The sequence below is a fragment of the Sander lucioperca genome, chromosome 10 (assembly GCF_008315115.2).
Source record: "Sander lucioperca isolate FBNREF2018 chromosome 10, SLUC_FBN_1.2, whole genome shotgun sequence".
In the NCBI taxonomy this organism is placed as follows: domain Eukaryota; kingdom Metazoa; phylum Chordata; class Actinopteri; order Perciformes; family Percidae; genus Sander; species Sander lucioperca.
In genome coordinates, this window is record NC_050182.1 from 24,572,121 (window position 1) to 24,593,767 (window position 21,647).

The 21,647-nt window shown below is 40.5% G+C and overlaps 3 protein-coding genes across 3 annotated transcripts; 2 read left to right on the forward strand and 1 right to left on the reverse strand.

Moving 5' to 3' along the window:
- The first annotated feature begins 1,858 nt into the window (after window positions 1-1,858).
- Window positions 1,859-3,757, forward strand: aicda (activation-induced cytidine deaminase). Its single transcript, XM_031299564.2, has 5 exons — window positions 1,859-1,994; window positions 2,705-2,870; window positions 2,965-3,247; window positions 3,424-3,539; window positions 3,665-3,757. The coding sequence occupies exons 1-5, from the start codon at window positions 1,975-1,977 to the stop codon at window positions 3,713-3,715; spliced, it is 636 nt and encodes a 211-aa protein (XP_031155424.1). The 5' UTR covers window positions 1,859-1,974; the 3' UTR covers window positions 3,716-3,757.
- Window positions 3,758-4,384: 627 nt separating this feature from the next.
- On the forward strand, window positions 4,385-11,054 carry LOC116049670 (adaptin ear-binding coat-associated protein 1-like). The gene is made up of 7 exons (XM_031299560.2): window positions 4,385-4,637; window positions 5,634-5,734; window positions 6,157-6,261; window positions 6,485-6,566; window positions 6,690-6,798; window positions 7,020-7,167; window positions 9,341-11,054. The coding sequence occupies exons 1-7, from the start codon at window positions 4,537-4,539 to the stop codon at window positions 9,451-9,453; spliced, it is 759 nt and encodes a 252-aa protein (XP_031155420.1). The 5' UTR covers window positions 4,385-4,536; the 3' UTR covers window positions 9,454-11,054.
- Window positions 11,055-11,099: 45 nt separating this feature from the next.
- Window positions 11,100-14,606, reverse strand: mfap5 (microfibril associated protein 5). Its single transcript, XM_031299573.1, has 7 exons — window positions 14,484-14,606; window positions 13,413-13,488; window positions 13,269-13,301; window positions 13,113-13,139; window positions 12,891-12,978; window positions 11,963-12,036; window positions 11,100-11,489 (listed from the first exon to the last, which is right to left on the reverse strand). Exons 2-7 carry the CDS (start codon window positions 13,453-13,455, stop codon window positions 11,377-11,379), a joined length of 378 nt encoding a protein of 125 aa, XP_031155433.1. The 5' UTR covers window positions 13,456-13,488; window positions 14,484-14,606; the 3' UTR covers window positions 11,100-11,376.
- Between the last annotated feature and the right edge of the window lie 7,041 nt (window positions 14,607-21,647).

Below are 21,647 nucleotides of genomic sequence, written 5' to 3' on the forward strand. Positions count from 1 at the left end.
ATGACTGTCAAAGAGCAGACACCTGTTGGGCCTCTACCCGCCTGATCTGTAGCTATTATTGTTGTCAGGAAACAGATGTGAGTTCACACACTGGAAAGAAAGTCTGTTTGTGACTGTGGTCATGTGTGTCTGCACGGTATGGCTGTGTGTGAGTGTTTGTGTGCACGTGTGCAGGGTGTGGGCGGGTGGGTTTTGGAAAGTATGACTTGGCATTTCCTACACCCAGTTTTTGCCCCTGACTATGGGTTAAATGCACAGCCGTGTCTGGCCATACTGTACTACTCCACCACACACAAACACACACACATCGGAGCAGTGGTAGTGCACGTGAGCATTCATGTGTGACTGTGAGATGACCTTGGTCAACTGTGGTCAAACCCAGAGAGCTGGGTAGGAAGTGGTTACATATAGTTTGGCATTTGATCAGCCTCTTAAAGTCGAGAAAAGACACATGCACACAAGATCAAATGTGCAGAGACATTAGGCTTAGTGCACCGTAAGAGTAATGCAATATGATGTGAGGTCGCTCAGATCATGCAGACACACACACACACACACACACACACACACACACACACACGAATCACTCAGAATTTCGGGGCACCACACAATCATAGGATAAATTAGATAAATTAGTTCCAGATGATGTATAACATATAGACTGTGTTAATTACATGCTCATACAGATGGCTAACACACACACACACACACACACACACACACACACACACACACACACACACACACACACACACACACACACACACACACATACATGCACACATACACACACACAGATGAGCTCCAAAAACAGCCACCCTGGGAAACGGTGAATTCCCCAAACCACAGAGTGCATGAGAGGGTGAGGGGAGTCATGGGAAAGTAGGATGCCTGCATGCAGTGCCACTGAGTGAGCAGACTGGGCCAGAGCTAAAACAGACAGAGCAAAGAAAAGACGAGAGCAAAATAATACACATCCTGATTTGGCAAGGACGGATGACAGCATCTGATGGTTCAAAGGCTTATGAGTGAGATTTATTCACACACTGTGGTCGGTCAGCTGGCCGGCCGTTCTAGCACACACGTAGGGTGAGGGAGGTCGACTACAGTTCTGCTCCCAGTCTGACACAGTTTGGGAAATCCCAGATCAGAGGATGAAGTAGGTGTCAGGGGCCTCCAAGGTCTGGGAACACCTATGGCTCCACCAAATTTTGGTGCCCAGAGGATGTGAGGGAACAAGTTAAGTGGAAAGGCTGAATAGCAGGAGGGGTTGGTGGCGATCCCACTGTGGATCAAGGTGAGAAGGTATCTTGAAGCTTTTACCTAATGATCTGGGAAAACTAAAGTGGAAGGGCCAGAGACTGGATGAGTCTTAAGTGTTATGAAAGTTCCAGCCAATTGGCTCAGTTTACTGACGTATGTAAAAATTCCAAAGGTTACAAATCACGTCAAACACTCGTCCTCTCATGTGTGTTCACTCAGATTTAGTAAAATCTTTGTTGTGTAATCTACTTCCACCAATAAAATGCCTTTATTGCCTTGTAACCAAAAGAATGGTTTCACTTCAATCACCATGTGAACTAACGTTAAAATGTTTAAAACACAGGAAAATGTGATGCCCTTAAAAGAATTTAGAAGATGAGCAATTTATTTATAGCTTTTATTGTTTTGCAGCAAGAAAATACAATCCATCCATCTCTTTTGTATCACGCCCCCTGAATGTACTTTGAAAAATCATTCTGTCCAACCAGAAGCTGCCTCTGTTGTCTGCAGGATGTTTATGTTTAGAGGTATATGTTCTCAGTTCCCTCCCTTTAACCCCCCAACACACACACACACACACACACACACACACACACACACACACACACACACACACACACACACACACACACACACACACACTTTCACTCTTTGTCATTTACCTCCATTTATTGCACCCGCCGAGTAAGAAAGCAAAGCGCGTCTTTCGAAATGATTACAAAGCTAGACAGGTGAGCAAAATGGATACATTCTATTTATATGATGTATGTCTTTCTATTTGACACATATTTATACAGATTACACATGCATACTGTTAAATGAAAAAAGGGTTTTTACAAGTGATGATACTTTGATACTAGTATAAAAATATTCTTTAGTGAAATTCTGTTTAAATAATTATGGCACTATACCACCTTTGAGCATCATCAATTGAGGTTTCAGTATTAATGAGTGATGAAGGCCTTTAATGTCCTGGTTTTGCTAAAAGTTGTGAAACTGAGAGTGAAAAAAAGCAGTGAATGTTAGTTGTCTTCTGACTATCGATTACTCACATTTGGTTAACCACAGGTTTTACATGAGTTTATTGTGCTAATTACTGTAGGTATCAAACTTGAATTCATGTGTGAGTTATCTGACTAATAATAAGTTAAAATGGTAATTTAATGAGTTTCTTTACAGAATTGGTCTCATATACTTTCCTGGCATAATTACAGAATACTACTGAGATTCTGTCGCCAACAAATTCTGTTTACAGAACAGCAACGCTTTCGAGAACAGCATTATTACTGATTAAATGTTGACTGATAAATTCAGATTGCACATTTTTTTTAAGTGGATCTATTATTTAAAAAAGAACTTTTTAAGTATTCTTTAGGTAGGATGTACTGCGCTCATATGTCATTACCTAATAAAAAGGACACCTTTTATCCCTCTGTCTCAGTGTGCTTTTGCCCAGAAAAAAGTTCATCTACCATTACAAGAACATGCGCTGGGCAAGGGGTCGGCATGAGACATATCTCTGCTTTGTAGTGAAGAGGCGAGTGGGGCCAGACTCCTTATCCTTTGACTTTGGACACCTCCGCAATCGCAATGGCTGCCATGTAGAGGTAAGTTATGTGGGTCAAGATGGGGGAAAGGCAGAAAATAACAATTAAAAGTATAGGATGATTTTATCCCTGTTATTTTTTTCATTCTCCATAGCTGCTGTTCCTGCGCTACCTTGGAGCCTTGTGCCCTGGTTTGTGGGGATGCGGAGGTACTGGAGAGAGGAGGCTCAGTTACTCCATCACCTGGTTCTGCTCCTGGTCTCCTTGTGCCAACTGCTCCATCAGACTGTCCCAGTTCCTCAGCCGGACGCCCAACCTTCGCCTAAGGATTTTCGTCTCTCGCCTTTACTTCTGTGACATGGAGAACAGCCCTGAAAGAGATGGCCTAAGAATGTTGAAAAAAGCTGGCGTGCAGATCACAGTCATGAGTTACAAAGGTGGAGGCATAAATTGGTGTATATGTGGTAGAGATGATGTGTAGGCTATATGATTCTAGAGCAAGAAACTAACAGAAGATCAAACAAGCCAGATTCCACTTAAAAAGTCATTGTTTTCCTTATCATGGTCGCTTTCTGGATGTGAACAATGATCATTTTTTCCTCTCTCTCTTCAGACTTCTTTTATTGCTGGCAGACCTTTGTGGATCGTAAGCAAAGCAACTTCAAGGCCTGGGAAGAGCTGCACCCAAACTCTGTTCGCCTTGCCAGAAAACTCAACCGCATCCTCCAGGTACAATAGTTACTATACTGCATGTCTTTCTTCAATCTACAGTCTTAAGTCAAACCAATCAAGATTTGTTTAAAAATTCTAATAATTACATGTTTTCTTCCTTCCTCCCTTTCTTTCTTTCTCAGCCTTTTGAAACAGAAGATTTAAGAGATGCCTTCAAGCTTCTTGGACTGTGAAAAATACCTGTGACCTGTGATCTGGTGTTACCATTAGGTCTATCATTAAGTCTGTATAGAAAAAACATGTTGGTGTTGGTCCATCACTACAACTGCTTTTACTGAGAATGAGAAAAACTGAGAAAAGTTGTGGCAAGGCTTGCAACATTAGGTAGCTGCTGCTTGCTGTTTCTGTAGCAATATGGTCATGTGAAATAAAACAATGCGATAATTATGTCTTGTGTTGTTGATGTTAACTTATGTTAGCCAAGCTAACATTAGCTTTTCAAAAATTATTATAGAACTTCCGCTAACTGGTGGTGTATCCAGCTAACAGCTAATAAGTGTTGAGCATTGGACTGACTGCAAATTAAAAGTGAACTATAGTGACAAATTATGGGAGAGACATAAGCAAACACGTAAATGGTTCAAATTGAAGCAGCAGAGACAGAGATATCCTAAATGTTAGCTCCTAATACAAGTCAACACTCATTTCTTTCAAACTCCATGGCATGCCCCAGTTTGTAATGTAGCTAGGTTTGCTGTACAGTCTCCGAGCCCAAGCCAAAACTACTCATGTGATGTCACTTAAGATATTTTCATTTAGTTGATGCAGGCTCAGAAGTACTTATGTACTTTCCATGTTAAGTAAAATATCTTTGTGTGTATAATTGCTGGAATGTCCCTTTAAGGGCATCACTGAAACAGTAGCAGTGAAGCTGGGTCGCCAGTTTGTGCGCAAATACACCGTCTATTACGGTCACGCTTTAACGCCGCACGGTCGGACACGCCACTCACCGTCACCACCAACGGTGGCGTGCACCGACTGAGTAAAAGTCAAGATGGCGACTGACGGTCAGTCCGAGTACGAGGCGGTCCTCTGTGTCAAACCTGAAGTCAACGTTTACCGAATCCCACCGAGAGCTTCCAACCGGGCTATCAGGTGAGGGGGAGCAGCGGCCTGATGGCAAGATTTCTGACCCAGCATCCGCGAGCTGCAGCCGTTAGGAGTCGTTGCCTCGGCGACCTACCTACCGAGCTCATCCCCTAATCATCACGGAGGCTCAAGTAACGGCGGTGTTTGTGCTGGTTGTTATTGTATGATTTGCAAGGTCATCATGGGAAATACGTACGGTTATACCTGCACTGCGTTAGCCCTCTAAACAGGGACTGGGATGGATGGGTTACATTCCTGTCAGTTAATATGCTGTCGTCCAATGGCACATCAGGATAAATAATGCTTACACTGCTTAAAAGTGATTTTATAGGACAACTTTCTTGGTAATTACATTTTATTTAGCTCTAGAGACTCTTATTTTGCTTGTCTGACATTTAGGTAGTAGGCAGTATAACAGAGCAGCATCCCTGGAGCTGTAAAAAAGCCTTGCTCAAGGACACTTCAGCAGGGTCGATGCTGTTTGATGAAGAAAGGTTAAACATGGCCATGGGTAATCAAACTGAAAGACAAGTGTTGTCCTGACAGACACCTTTATCTGTTTCTGAGTTATGCAGGAGAGCTGTTGTGTTGTTGAAAAGGTTGACATTGAATTGTTTATGCCCTTTTTCATTGGCTGGTGCTCCAGCTGCATCTGAGTAGATTTCACACCAACCAAACAGTAGCATAGGCCCATGAGACACATGATTGGTTAACCAGTGACCATATGTACAATGAGTAAGGGTGATGATGTAATATTTCAGCCGTAGGTCTGATGCCTTAGTCACGGTCTGTTCACATAGAAAATAGCCCAAACTAGAGCTACAGTGTGTCTGAGTTTTGGACGAATCATAACAACAGACACGTGCACCCAAAACACAAATCTCTTGTTTTTCTTGCCTATTCTCCCCATCCGTGTCAACATCAGTTTCAATGAACCGCTGTCACCAATTTACCTACATCACACTACATCTCCTTGACTGCCTGTGTGTATTTGTGTCCCAGGGCTGCTGATTGGAAGCTGGATGCCCCCGACTGGACAGGACGCATGCGTGTGACGGCCCGGGGCAAAGTGGCCTACGTGAAATTGGAAGACAAAATCTCTGGTGAGAGAGAAGCAGACAGAACAGTGCCATTGTTTACTGGCACTGTCGCTGTTGTAAATCATTTCACTGTGTTCAACATCCCCCTCTCTGTTACTCATCTATTCCAAGGTGACCCAGCCCACGTCCAAGCATGCAGTTTATTTTGAAGCAAACAGGCTGATAATCTCTTTCTGTCTGTGCATTTCAGATGTTGGCATGGTTGTTGTCCTTGGATTATACTTTATATTGCCCCATTTGTTATATGATCTGAATACTAGAAGTTGGATCCATCTTGCCCAGCATAAGCCAAATGTTTACTTTCTTGCCCTATTATAAATCTGAGGATTTCTTAGTTGAGTTTTTTTTAGTGTCTCTTCGTGATCCAAATTTCCACTGGACCATTTTGCCAAATAGATAATGAACATATTTTTTTTGTTCTACAGGGGAGCTGTTTGCCCAAGCACCAGTGGTCGAGTACCCTGGCATCACAGTGGAAACAGTTAGTGACTCAAGCCGTTACTTTGTGCTCCGCATCCAGGATGACAACGGTGGGTAAACTGTTTGTTGCTAAGCTATAAATATTTTGTAAATGTGCTCATAATTTAGAACATGTTTGAACAGGATGATCCAGAGCAGAGATGTGAAACTGTTTAATTGTAGTGTACAGATTATTGCGAGAAACTGCCAGGTTTAGTGCGCTTTTGTGTGCACTACCTCGCAAATCTCTTACTAAACCCTAACCCTTGTTTGTTGTGTTCATTCCTCTCATAGGCCGAAGTGCGTTCATAGGCATTGGGTTTGGAGACAGAGGCGATTCCTTTGACTTCAATGTTGCACTTCAAGACCACTTCAAGTATGCAGCTGCTTCATAGTGTGTCACGAATAATAACTAATTAAGTAGTGAACTTATTTATTCTGGTTTATTTAACTATCTCGTAATACTTTTGCCTTTTCTGTCTCTCCTCGTCTTCTCCAGGTGGGTGAAACAGGAAGATGAATTTAAGAAGCAGGAGCAGGCTCCAGACACCACCCCTAAACTGGACCTAGGCTTCAAAGAAGGACAGACCATTACTCTCAATATTGGGGTAACCTTATTTTCATTCAACTTAATGTTTATAAGGTTGGTTAGTGGAAGAGCAAAATTGCTCTCAGTTTGACGATTGAACTACCAAATGTATACTACTATTTAAACTTTTTTTAATCTCTTTTAGTATGTTTTCTCTGTGGTCTTGACAAACAATCTGGGAACTTGTATAAACCCACACACTCACTGAGTTTTGGGTTCTCCTAATTATACCTTTTCCAGCAATCAAAAAAGAAGGACAGGTCCCGCCCACAGAGTTCAGGTGGCTTTGGGCTTCTTCCACCTCCTCCTGGGGGCAAGTTAGCCCCACCTCCTTCGTCCAGATCTACCAATCATAACACACAACCATCTGCAGGAGGAAGTGACACCGGTGGGTAATTGTAACACTACAGTACAGAAAGCCGGCGAGGTCATGCACCTACAGTCTGTCTTGCGCTTTGTTTTCTCATCATCTGGAAATAAATACATCATGATCTCCACATAAGATGCTCTGTTATCCTATATATCCCACAATAATTATTCCATAATCACAAGAAAGTAATTTGATAGCTTGTTATATCAGGATCACACCATATATATGTGTTATATATATATATATATATATATATATATATGGTATATGTATTTATTGTGTTATGTTGAAATCACAAAAATGATTTCCCATGATCATGAGAAAACTAAATTTGGAGACCGATGGTTGTTCTTTTGGTCAACATATCTATCAGTAAGCATAGCATTGTCCTCACCACTGTTACTGTAGAGACAGCCAGCCCAATCTTAACTCAATCTTAAAGGACAATTCCAAGCAAAATGAACCTAGGGGTTAATAACACATGGGTACCGAGTCGACCGTTCTCTGCTAATCGAATGTGACCAGTTTTATCGCAAACCACTAATTAGCTTATAAAGCTAGTCGTCGGGGCATGCGAAAGTAAAAAGAAATTGCTATTTCTATACCACTAACAACGCTCAAAATAGCACCACACTTCCACGGTAGCATAATGAGGGTCCCTACATGTAACTTTGTTAGTGTGCGGACAGTTTATTAGGCAGGCGCCATCTTGGGAAAAAAAGTTCTCAATGCTTCGGTTTACATGTAGGGACCCTCATTATGCTACCGTGGAAGTGTGGTGCTATTTTGAGCATTGTTAGTGGTATAGAAATAGTGATTTCTTTTTACTTTCACATGCCCCGACGACTAGCTTTATAAGCTAATTAGCGGTTTGCGCTAAAACTGATCACATTCGATTAGCATGAAAACATATCCCAGAGAACGGTCAACTCTGTACCCATGTGTTATTAACCCCTAGGTTGATTTTGTGCCGGAATTGTCCTTTAACTTAATTGTCCTAAAGGAAGGTTAAATGTTTAACATTATTACCCCAATGATCCATTGCATTGCAGCTTTACATCCGTGTTCAACCTATAGGTTGTTCTAGATCAGTGCAGCTGTTTCATTCACATTGGGACATAGAGTGTGACCTCAGAAGTCATACAGATTGAGAGTTCATGTTAATAGTCAATGTAAACCAGAGGAAAGTTTTTCGTTGTTGAAAGCTTGTATTTCCTTTGCCCCATTGGGGACTGTTGTAAAGCTGTTTCCAGTGGAGCACTTGTTTCAACAGTCTTTACAATGAAAGTGGTGAGTGCAATGTTATGCTGACCTGTAGGGATAGTAACCAAAACTATGACTCCAGTTGTAAAATACTGGAATTTTCCTTTAAAGAAAATATTGTTGCCCCTGTCCTCTCTGGCCCTTTGTAGCAAAGACGCTTTTAAACTGAAAATCACACTAGTTTATATCAAAAAACTGAAATTGTTTTCAACGCACTCCAAGTGGTGTTTAGTCATGCACACAGTTTCGGTTTCATGTGCTGAAGTTTGGTGATGCTTGTCTCTGAAATTTCTGCAGCCATTTGAATACAATGAAGGTGTATGGAAGTTTGGTTGTGGTGCTCAAAGCATTGAAAAAATGCAATTTCCACAAAATGATGTCCCAATTTCTCAGGATAATCCACAGACCTCTCGTTGAACATTTTCATTGAAACTCCTCTCTTCCAAAGAAATAGCCCCCAAGAAAACTGTTAATAATAAAGTGTGTGGATTACCCAGAGTAAATGGGAGACTGTTTGTTGAACGACTCATTGCTTTTGAGTTTTCAATGGTTAAAGCAGCACAAATGAAGCCCCATTCACTTCCATTGTGTTTGGCTAATGGAAGACGTTTTAGAGGTCGATATCTCAAAACCTCAGCATATAATACTAAATCTGCATGGCTAGATACCACTAGGGTGAGTGAGGAGGAAAGTACTGTATGTTTATTTGTTATTTGGGTGAACTTACCCTTTAGCAAACTATAATTGTTAGACATCGTAGCAGGTAAAATTACTTGTAAAATAAAGATTTTACATTTCTTGTAATCCTGCCTAAAGTTGCTGAATTCTTAGACTGATAAGAAACAAACCGTCACATCAGAAATCTATGTTTTTGTTACTTTTTCAGAGGTGCATTATGTTTCAGTATTTATTTATTTTTTTTAACCAGGTTTTTTGCTTGACCTGGACACCAGTAACTCCAACTCAGCAGCTCCCTCCGACCCCACCACCACAGCCAGCTCAGACCTGTGGGGAGACTTTGACTCCGTATCCACGAAGTGAGGAGGGATACATTTTGTTTGTCTCCCACTTATCTCTCTGTAAACAATGCAGCACATTTTGCAACTTTTGTTTCCCCCCGTTATGGGGTCCCGTATCTCTCCCTGCCAAGCAGGGTAACCCCCTGTGCTAGTTTGTTTTATTTTAGTTCAGTCCCTCATGGCTTTTGCTCTTAGCCAGAGATACACCCTGACCTCGTAATCCAGTCTTAATTAGAAAGAGTTACAACTATAGGCCATCACACTCTCCACTCCACCCACCCCCCACCCCCATCCTACTTGGGGATCCTCTTCCCTCTCTCCTTCCGTATATCCAATCTAGCTCTCTAGTTTCCATTTTCCCATTTGAATTCAGCTTTTGCCCTTTTTGTCCTCGTCTTAATGGTTTATTTGCTGATTTCTATCGTAGAGTATACACAATAGAAATATGAGCAAGGGAGACATAATCAGAAACATCTGATTGATGAAACCGAATTAAATATAATAATGAATGAATTTCTGTACAGAGAATATTTATTTTAAATGTATATATTGTTGGTAGTTTGTAATTCTTGTCATTGATGTTGTCATCTGTATGTACTGTAGCTTATTTGATCTCTCAAGTCCCCAGCAGTGGGACTGACTATATGCACTGACTGGCAGTCTACTCTGTCTACGTAGTTAGTAATGCATAAAGTCTGCATTTAACACAGGGATTGTTCAAATATTCGACTTACGTTAAGGTGAAGTTTACCACACAATGATTTTACTTGAAAGAAGCTGATTTACAGACTAGTTGTGCTCTCTAGCGCTCTCTAGTGGCTCTGCGGCATCAATTTGAGAGGACATTTCAAATTGAGCTGCAGCTGTTGAACACATATTTCACAGGGGATGGGTCCTTGGCACTGTGTGCATTGTTTTAACTGTAAAGCAGTACAAAGAGACAGAGAATTAAGAATGTTTGATGCGATAGGGTGTTAGCGAAAGAAAGAGAGGCATCAAGTGCTTTTATCTTTGCCTCAAGGGGGAAACCAAAATGATTTAGTCCATGTTATGTCATCTCTACTCAGCCCAGCTGTTAAAGCTGCGACTGGTGAGTCATTTAGGTCACGACCTCTCTCCTCCTCAATGAATAGGTCTGTGTTTCTGCACTGTTCAGTCAGTCTGGGGAGACATTCATCTGCTTCTCTCTTTTTTAGAGAAGGTGGTCAGGTCGCAGACCTCAATCACACAGCATGTTGTACTGTACAAACTGGGTTTTAACTGTGAACTTCAATTCCATGTTAAGATGTAATGTTAATGGTATTCTGATGCAGGCAAATGCAATGTGGGACCAAGCTAGTCTGTGTTTGATGAAGTGTTTTGTTGTGATATTGTCATGTACAGAGAGATGGCTTATGTTGCACTGGTATCACATGCACATGTGTTGTGACAGCTGACAAGTGGTGTGACGATAGATTTTGATTGGAATACAGAGACTGTGTGAGTGTAAAACCCTAAACAATGTCTGTCAGTGTTTGTTTACTGTTTAAATTATATGCATCTCTCCCAAATGTTACTTGTTATTCAAACTGTATATGAATATGGAAATGTATATGCAAAGAAAAACATAAAGATATACATAGAGTGGGTCTTTCTTTGTACAATGAAATGACTCAGTGCTGCTATAGGCCCATTACTACAGTACCTTTAATGGATCGTAAACCATGGAAGACATGATCTGTGTCAAAAAACACAGATGAAATGAGCTTCAATATTTCACACACAAAAGACTAATACATAAACAGATATGACTCTGCACACTTGTGTGTATGTGTGAAAGAGAAAAAACAAAGGCCCACAGGTGTCGAGTGGTTGATTTATGGTGTTATGGGCTGTTTTTATTTGACGACGTCCCTGGTTTGAGGCTCCATCCTCAGAGGTGGTCACATCGCCATCCTGGGCCCCATCAGGCCTTGTTTGCCCAGGTTTTGGGGTTGCTACGGCGATTGCGACAGCGTTTCCTATTAGATGACCTCTCAACACGCCTGGGCCACCCGGACAACTCTCTGCACAGTTCGGCTGTAATGTGCAAAAGACGGATCATTTCTGTAAATGCATGATCACGTATATCCAACAACGTGCTTGTTTTACATGTAGAGTTTTTTTTTTTTTCACCTTTATTTTTACAGGCAAGTCATTAAGAACAGGTTCTTATTTACAATGGCGGCCTGACAATTGGCAAAGCCACTTAGGGAAAGGGAAGGAGGGCTAGAAAATAAATACATTAGAAATGCATAGAAATTACATAAAATACAATTTGAAATACTACACAGACAACAGTAAACACTTATAACGAGAGAAGTGCACAGGTACATGGGTGAGTAAGGGAGGGAGAAACCATTCAAATATTTAGCTGGAAAAATTATTATGTAGAGAAGCAACTGCATATGTCAGTGAACAAGGATGATATGATGGGTTTGAGGGATGAAATGGAAATGAGTTTGTCCAGTTTGAGAATCTTTTGCAGAGTATTCCAGTCGCGAGTATCTCACCTTTCAGATAGTCATCCTGTTGGCACACCGTCCTCATGCAGATCTCATTGTTGATCACGTAGACACGAGGAAGGCTGCGTCAGAAGTAGGAGAAAACATTAACATCATGAGTATTGTAAAAGAGCTGAAGTGATAGTTTGACCTGGTGTCACAAGGTGCAACTACAGTTACTAGGGGTGGATTGTTACAGTACATTTACTCAAGTACTGTCTGGAGTACAATTTTGAGGTACTTGTACTCAAAGTATTGTCATTTTTCTGCAACTTTATACTTTTAGTAGTTATTGTTTGGATTACATTTTTAAAATGTTTGCTCCACCTGGACCAACAACAACATTAAAAAGCTGCTTCCCAATTTATGCATCAGTGATATTAATCCAATAATAACATCTAACATGTAACAACCAATCAAAACACGGACAGGGGATATTCTGCAGCATAACGAGCACTGATACTTTAAGTACATTTTGTTAATACATTTTGCTGATAATGCTAATATGCTTTGACTAAAAGGCCCTGAAATTATTTATTCAATCAGCTTCTTATAATGAGCAGATTTGGTTTATTTTATGCAAGATTTCTGTACTATTGTTTTTGTCTCTGCTCTTCTCGCTGTTTTATCAACATTTTAATCAAAAATCTGATGACAGTTGAGGGTTGTATGCTTAAGCTAGCAGATCACTCCTGCACAGTCCTTATGATAAATTAAAACTAAACGTGTTTTTTCTGAAATTAATCTCTGATTGTTGCTTATTTAGACATGAATATTCAGATGCTTGATGAAAATGAAATTATGAAGGCAGGCCTTTTACTTGTCATGGTGTAGTTTTATATTGCGGTGTCACTACTTTTACTTTAGTAAAGGGACCAACTACTAATTCCCAATTGCTAAATTAGAACTGGTGTTCGGTAGAAAGATTGCAAACCACCTGTAGAGACAAAGAGCACCAATACATCTCTTGATGGGCCGGTGAACCGAGTACATCCTGGTGCAAGGATACATCTCCTCCCTACAGTCTGCAGAGACAGAAGAGACAATACATATTTAAAATGTATCAATCACACTGACAAGATGAAGCACAGGAAACTTTCAGTTCACAGGGCCTCCTGAGAGGCAGGTCAGAGGTCATCTCCAATCTGCTGTCACTCACTGGCTGGCAAGGTGGCGTCAGTGCTCTCTAGAAACAAGGAGAGAAAACACAATCAGGTTGGGAACACATCTTAGCAGTGACCCATTGCAATGACTCACAGACTGACAGATGTCATGCAACATAACTAAAAAAGGCTTATGAGGAGAAGAGCATTACCGGGCTGCTGGGCTTGGGCAACAGCTGTGAACGCTGTGGAACAGAAACCACATGAGGGGAGTGTTTCGCAGCATAAAAACAAACACACAGCGACTCAACCGTAATTAAACATGATGATTTGTGTGTTCTGTTTGGCAGCGTTACCGTGGAAACTGCAGAGGAGCAGGACCACTGGAAGGCTGCCCATTCCTTCAACTTGTAAGAGGGTGAGTTTTACGAGCTGGAGGAAACCAAAGAGGAAAAGAGTCAGAATGATTTCACAGAGTGGAACTGTTCAATATCCGCACTCAAGATTTTTGTTGCTGTTTATGTTTCCTTTAATCTCCTTGTATATAAATGCTCCCAGGTCACTGTAATGTTTTTCCTAAGGTTTTGCTCCAGCTAAAATCACAGAGTAGTGCTGTGTTTTGGATAAGTTGTCATCGTTATAGAGGAGTGCCTGATGTCATTTTGCATTGGAATAATCTGTTCTACAGTTTATTTATGTAGACGTTGGACTGCTTGTAAACAACCAGATTAAGTAGCAGAGAAGCCACTGTAAGAACAAGTTTTAAATGACACTTTATAAAGTTTCTACCTCTTAAAATTAGTTTTTCGTCTGGCCCTCACTCTTTCTCCTTCCCTCTCCCTCCCTGCATCATTCCTCTCGTGATGTGTCAGTGTAACTTTGGAGTCCAAGACGTGAGTTCTCTCAAAAGAATGTGTTTTTTTGTGCCCTATTTGAGAGCCCCTCCGCCCCTCCTCTGGTACAGTCGCACATTCTTTTCCAGCTTTCTTTTCATAGAACATATTACTGCTTTCCCACTGTACAATCATCACAAAGCCCCCTGATCATTGATAGTTTTGCATTTTTCTGCTCCAATAATCCCAGAGTCACACATTTGCAATTACTGATTTGAAAACTCTGGATTGTCCTGGTTTAACTTGGTGCATGCCTCTGTTGATCTGTTTGTGAGAGTGGCATGTTTTTCACTGCTTGTACTTAATGAACTCTGCATACAACCACACATTGCATTACTGTAAAATATAAATTTTGATGTAAATCAGCCGAGCTTTCACTCTTACAGTTAATGTTTACATCCTATCAATAGGAAATATCCTACCATTAATATCTTAGGATGTGAGAGATCCTGCATGTGCAGATGCACTTTTGTGTATTTGCTATAATATGAGTTAAAATCGGGTGAAAAAGAAGCATAATTAACTCGTACTTACAACTTTTGCTGTCGTCCACAACTGCTTTAGTTTAGTTTTATGAATCTTTTGTCTTTTCTTCTTTCCCCTCCTTCCCTCTCCTCCTCCCTCCTCCTTCTCCTCCTCCTCCTCCCCCTGTCCTCCTAACCATCACAGTTTTCTTGCTTTTTACTTTTTCTTCCTGCCCCAATCTGGTAAATAGATGTATCATGCAGCCTCAATCTGATGTGTTTCATGTAAAGAGTTTTTCTTCTTTGGTTCACACAGACATTTTATTAGACATATGTACAGTTCCATAGCCCTGTTTCTAGTGTCTGATTACCACACAAAGCCAAACATTCAGGCTGTCATCTTCCACAAAAAGTAGGGCAGTTGCTCTTGTTCATTAAATAGGCTCCATTAAATTTATAAAGGCGCACAAGTGAGGAATTTGTCAACACCCTTTTCTTTATACTCAAAGTCATTGTTTATTTAAGATAAACACAGTCTTGTCTGAATATATCTGCTACTTGTTTCTTACTTACCATTCTTCTGGAATCTGCTTGGATTAGTTCTCATATTAATGGAGAAAACTAAATAATGAAGCAATTGAAAGACACTAATTACTAGCAAAGGCACCCAACCACAGTGGGCCTCAAATGTGATTTTTGCACTACTTAATATAACCAGCAGGTGGAGCAGTGCACATAGAACATGGGTTTTGGCCTCCACAAATAATCCTATAAGGGGTTAGTCAAAAAAAGTTACTGATTTGACAGTACAGTTAATGCCATTATGTGAGCCAAGCCCAGGTTGTCTCTGCTGTAATAATCAGTGACAGTCCTGTGTTTTAAACATGTATTTCCTCTCCCCGCATCATGTGTCGCACAACCTGAATATGGATGATTTAAATTCTCCATGGAAACCACACTTTGTTTGTTTAATTTACTTCTGGTATGATGAGTTGATTAATCAATTAGTCGGTCAATAGAAAACCTAAAAATATTAATTGATTAATTGTCATTTATTAAGCAAAAACACCAAATATTCTGGTTTGCATCACTATAAACTGAATATCTTCGGGGTTGGGACTTTTGGTGAAAGAAAAAGAGATATTTGAAGAGGTCACCTTGGGCTCCAGAAAGTTGTGAAGGGTATATTTTTTATTATTATTATTATTATTATTATTATTATTATTATTATTATTATTATTATTATTATTATGACATTTTATAAGGTAAACTATTAATCAATACAAATGCAAAAAATACAAATACAAACATATTAATTGTTACACCATTTGTTAAGATAAATTAAGATAAGATAAGATAGACTTTATTAATCCCACACTGGGGAAATTCCTGTGCTACAGCAGCTCAAAATAAAAAATTTACACACATCAGAATAACACAAATACACATTAAGTAGACATAGAAAAAATATACATAAAGTATAGGAAATGGAAATGAAAAAATAGAATAGAATTAAACAACCTTATAAAAGGCAGTATATAAACAGATATACAGATGAGTAAGGTGCGGATGAATAGAGATGACATATTGCACAGTTGGAGGTAGCAAAGAGTGATAAATAGATAAATGTGCATAGTGCAGGATATTGTCCAGTGATGGCTCATATTGCAGAAACAGAAACAGCAGCCTTGGTTTAATTTATTGTCATAGAAATAAATAAATCTTGCTTGGTTTGTTCTGATTTTGAGAAACCATATCTTCCCGGGGAAGTCTTTAAAACAGTTAGAGAAGATGAATTGTATTTGAGGAGATCATGTCTGCCTTTACAGACTCCATCGAAAAGACACCGTTGTAGCTGTGAGTTTTGGCATCACTTTTTATACTTCATTTATTCCTGAGTGGCTTTGGAATATTGTGCATTAACAGGTGATGCCTTCAATAAGATATTTGTAAAATAAGCACTAAAACTAAATTATAACTTTACATTTTTCTGCAAACATACAGTATTTGCCTCTGCTGACCTATTTTAAAAAAGAGCATCACCATATGGAATCTTTATGAAAGTTGTGATCCATTCCACAATAAGATGGTCAAGGTACTCAGCTCCTCATCTGCTCTGCTTCGTGTTTTTTTTTTAGACTATTTCTAGTCTAGTTTCATTTTGCAAGTAACTCTGCCACATTTAGAAATAGATGTGGCAGAGTTACAATATGCTCTCAAGATCACTGTAATAGGCTGCTGTCATTTTTTATTTATAAGGTAGAGTCTATTAGATCAAATATTCAGCCTGGGTCACACCTTCATGTAGACTGCCTTCCTTCACCTAGGCCTATTACCATTGAGTCTTTCCATCCAATCAGCCTCCATGATTTGCTAAACCTGACCAAGAAAATGAAAATGTGCTCTTGTCCACAGGATATAATACCACCCTCAGTATTCTCAAAAGCACTTCCTGCAATTGGCCCTAGTATAGTGGCTATTGTCAACTCTTCACTGGCTACAGGCTGTGTCCCGTCCTACTTTAAACATGCCACTATCCAACCTATAATAAAGAAGCCTAATTTGGACCCAACAGTTTTAAAGAACTTTTGCCCCATTTCAAAGCTGCCATTGTTATCCAAAATTCTCAAAAAGGTTGTGGCTAATCAACTTACAGCTGTTTTAGAGAATTTGGAGCTGTATGACAAATTTCAGTCAGGCTATAGGAAGAGACACTGTACTGAGACCACCCTGGTGAGAGTCCATAATGACCTTCAGATGGCCTCAGATGTAGGTCTATGGTCCTAGACTGGTTTACATCCTATCTCTCAGATAGAAGTTTGATGTCTCTATTGGGGATTCCCACTCTGCATCATCGCCCCTGTCTTGTGGTGTTCCACAGGGTTCAGTGTTGGGCCCAATATTGTTTACTTTATACATGTTGCCTCTGGGTCAGATTATTCGCAATTTTAACATCTCTTATCACTTTTATGCAGATGACATTCAGCTTAATTTTACCTTCAGGCAAAATGAGACATCCAAACTTACAAGGCTCCTGGATTGCATAAACGCCATAAACAACTGGATGGCTGAAAGCTTTTTGCAGCTGAACCCAGATAAGACAGAGGTTTTAATCATAGTGCCAGACAGTGCTATCCCTCTGATTAAGCAGAACATTGGGCCTTTGTCATCTGTGCGCCGGCCTAGTCTAAGGAACCTTGGGGTGACATTTGACAAATCCCTATCTTTTGAAACTCACATCAAATCATTGATCAAATCCTATTTTTTCCACTTAAGCAACATTAGCAATTAGCATTGACAACATTGTTTGTGCTAACTCATGTTAGCAGTTGTTGTTTACACTATCCGCCATTTTCTCAGTCAAAAATAGGCGAGCTCCGAATGCGAATGAACGGACTCCATAGGAGGAAATGTCATTCCTATATGAGGCTCCTTTTTCAACTACAAGGTCAATATTGTGTTTCACTAACGAGAAAACAACTTTTATTTATTGATAATTTTATCTGTTGTATTTGTACTTTATTCTATTCTTACCCCCAATTTCCACCAACTGCGGAACGGCTGCGGAACGGCTGCGGATCCGCTCCGGAACGACGGCGGAGTCAATAGGTTTCCAGTCAATGTGTGTATTTTCACTGACTGCGGAACGGCTGCGTTCCGACTCCGTCCCAGCCCCGGCGATCTGCAGCCCCGTCGATCTGCAGCCCCGGCGATCCGCAGCCCTCCGGAGCACATACGCAGGATGCCAGAGAGCTCCGCAGCAATTCAGCAACAGGGCAGATTGTGCGGGACAGGAAGTCGAGCACATAAACAAAATAAAACATCCGGTTAATTTTCAAAATAAAATACACCATGCTCAAGGCAGATCATATTTCCCTGTACTACACCTTGAAAACGTCATAATGGGCGGAGACAGGCCTGAAACAAACTGTTGTTGGTTTTGTGGTTCTTTTTATAGAAACATCATCCTGTTATATCGCGCGATCATACGTGAATTCGCAAGATCTCATGGGTCCTCGTGACTGAGCTGTCAGTCATGGTCGCAGCCGTTCACACAGCGGAGCCGATCCGCAGCCGTACGTTCCGCAGTTGGTGGAAATTTCGGGTTAGACTATTTTCTACTATGTTTTATCGTCTATGAACATTGTAAAGCACTTTGTGACCCTGTCTGTGAAAAGCGCTGTATAAATAAATTGTACTTACTTTGCAAATGACAACTTTGCCCAGCATCAGTAAGAAAAACACAATGGAATATAAGGAATCTATATATTTTGTACAGTTTGTGTTTGTGTTTGTATATATTATTAAAAATGTGTCTTCTCTGACCCACAATTCCTTACTTATCAGTTTACATAAGCTATCCCAAGTGGTTATCTGTGCAAAGATGAAAGTGACTATCAAGGCCATAGTTCCTGACCTTTTGTCTCAGAGTCTCAGAACGTTACAGCTGCATTGGGAGGGAAACTTGACTCTGCATAGACTTGACTAATATAAATATTATTACACATTCCCCTGAAGTCACAACTCTCACTGGCTCTCACCCTACAGTAGGCTTTGTCAGATCAAGAGGGAGACACTCATCATCCCCTTGACATATCGGGGCTACACGGACACCAGGGAGAGCCTGTGGGGTGGCCCTAACAAGGTCAACCGGGCGAGGCCGATGACAGCTTGACAGATGGCGACCATGTAAGCAAAAGAGAGGAGGAGAGGAGCCAAGAGGGACAATCAATCCTTTGAACACATCAACCTGCCACTCTGCCCATGCTGCTCCGGCATGAGCTGAGAGAGACAGAAAGAAAAGAAAGAGAGTAAAGGAGCAGGTGGTTGGGGATCCAGAAAGCAACGCAGAATGGTTAAGAGGCAAACATGCCAGATCGTAAACACATGATAATCTCTAAACTTGTTTATTAGTTATACGGCAATGCAAGAGGCATGCCAGCGCTGCAATACATAATCTCCCACCGATCTCCTTTTCACCCCAACACTCCATTCTCAATCTATTTCTCTCTATTTCTCTCTTACACACACACACACACACACACACACACACACACACGCACACACACACACACACACACACACACACACACACACACACACACACACACACACACACACACACACTACAGTGTTGCTCATCTAGTGCTTCTCACTCTGCAAAAGTGATAATTTGAGGCTCTTCAAGTGAATCAGTATCATCACTCTCGATCCCATTTAAGCATTTAGAGTAGCTGAACCTTAACAAGCAGCCAGGTGACAGAGAAAGTTGGGGGGTGATGACCTAAGTGTTTTAGTTCACTGCAGGGATACATTTCAGACATTTGGCCATATAGATTCCCACACAGTCCCATTTACTTGCTCCACTCTGCCCATCAATCCGGCTCTTATATCGGTGTCTGCTTTTGCACTTATCACTCTCATGACATGTGACATCTTTTATCAGATATCTGTCTAAATATATGTTACACCTTACCTTACCTTACCTTCAATTTCCAGCTGGTTGTCTCCGCATCCTTCGTCCATGTGTCCCGTGGTAATCTGTGTTAAGAAACAAGCATTTAAAGAACATGAAACTCTCTTTCTAAAGACAGAAACAAGGGAACTTACTGCATATGAGATATAACATGTAAAAGTTGAAGATTCTTTAAAGGCAGTGATTGTGACACCATGCCTTCACAAAGTTTAAATCTTTGTACCAAGGTGAGCTTCATTTGATACTGGTAGCATGAAATCTAAATGTTGCTGACATTACAAATCTAAATCCGATGTTCTCGGGTTTCTAGATTTGCGAGTGTGTCTTCCATCTTGACAGATGTTTGAAGGTCTGTCGTGACTTGTAAGTACAAACACGACTTAAAGTAAAATTAGCTCTATCTCCCTGACATTGCTGTTGGATTTTAATAAGGACCTGCATGCATTAGCTGTCCTTATTTCTCCTGTTTTCATCATCTCTGCTATCTGTCCTCATGGGCCTCGAGCAGATTTGCACCTCGATCAGCATCTTTGTGTTGGCACTCTATTGTCTCTGTGGTCTGCACCATGTGTTTCCATTTGTCAGTCTGTGGTCCTCTATTAACCCCCCAGCGAGTGTCACACGAGCCTTGTGTCCTCTGTTTCGCGGAATACAGCGTATCTACAGTGTATCTACAGCAACAGGCGTTACTAATGGAGATATCAAGTGTTTTAATTAAACACACTTTACTATGACCCAACTAAAGAATTAATAATTAGAAGTAATTCTTGTTCATGTTACCAGTGACCTGAGATGAGAAAGGTCCATGGAGGGAATGAATGAAAAGGAGACAGCTGTCACAATTGCACAAAGTATGGCAAAGATGAAGAGAAACACAAGGCCTACGTGATATGAGAGGAGGAACGCAAGTGGAAAGTAATCAACAAGAGGGCTGGGGATAAAAAGAGAGCAGAGACGAGGGAGTTAACAGGTAAGATGAGTCACAGTGTTCCATTAGATTGTGCTGTTACAGGCCTGCAGGCGCCAAGGCAGCCTGACTTTTGCATTTGGAGGACTGTGGAGTACAGATAGTCAGAGGGAGGTGATGATTTGCACAGTGTGTAAATAGATGGGTGTGGGGTCTATTTATAAGTCCATCTGGAGTGGCCCTTAGCAGGGGTTAGCACAGGCCCTACTGACGTACACACACGGCCACACTTCACATTAGCAGCTTGCTACCAACAGGGACACACTCCAACTTGAAACTGAGATATTGTGCACAATGCAATGTGAATGTAAAGTTAATTTCCTGTGATGCAATTTTACTAGGGCTGCAACTAACAATTATTTTCGTTGTTGATTAATGTGTGGATTAGTTTCTCAAATAATCGATTAGTTGTTTGGTCTATACAATGTCACAAAATGGTGAAAGATCATTGTTTCCCAAAGCCTGAGATGATATCTTCAAATGTCTTGTGTTGTCCACAACTCAAATATATTCAGTTTACTGTCATAGAGGAGTGAAGAAACTAGAAAATATCAACATTCAAGAAGCTGGAATCAAAGAATTATGACTTTTTCATAAAAAATGACTCAAACCAATTAATCAATTATCAAAATAGTTGGTGATCAATTTCCTAGTTGACAACTAATTGATTCATCTTTGCAGCTCTAGATTTTACATTTAATTATTGCAGTGGAAGTAAACACTCCATCTAATATGACCATATAAGTTCATTTTGAAGGTGTATTTTATTATTTTCATGCTTCTAAATTCTT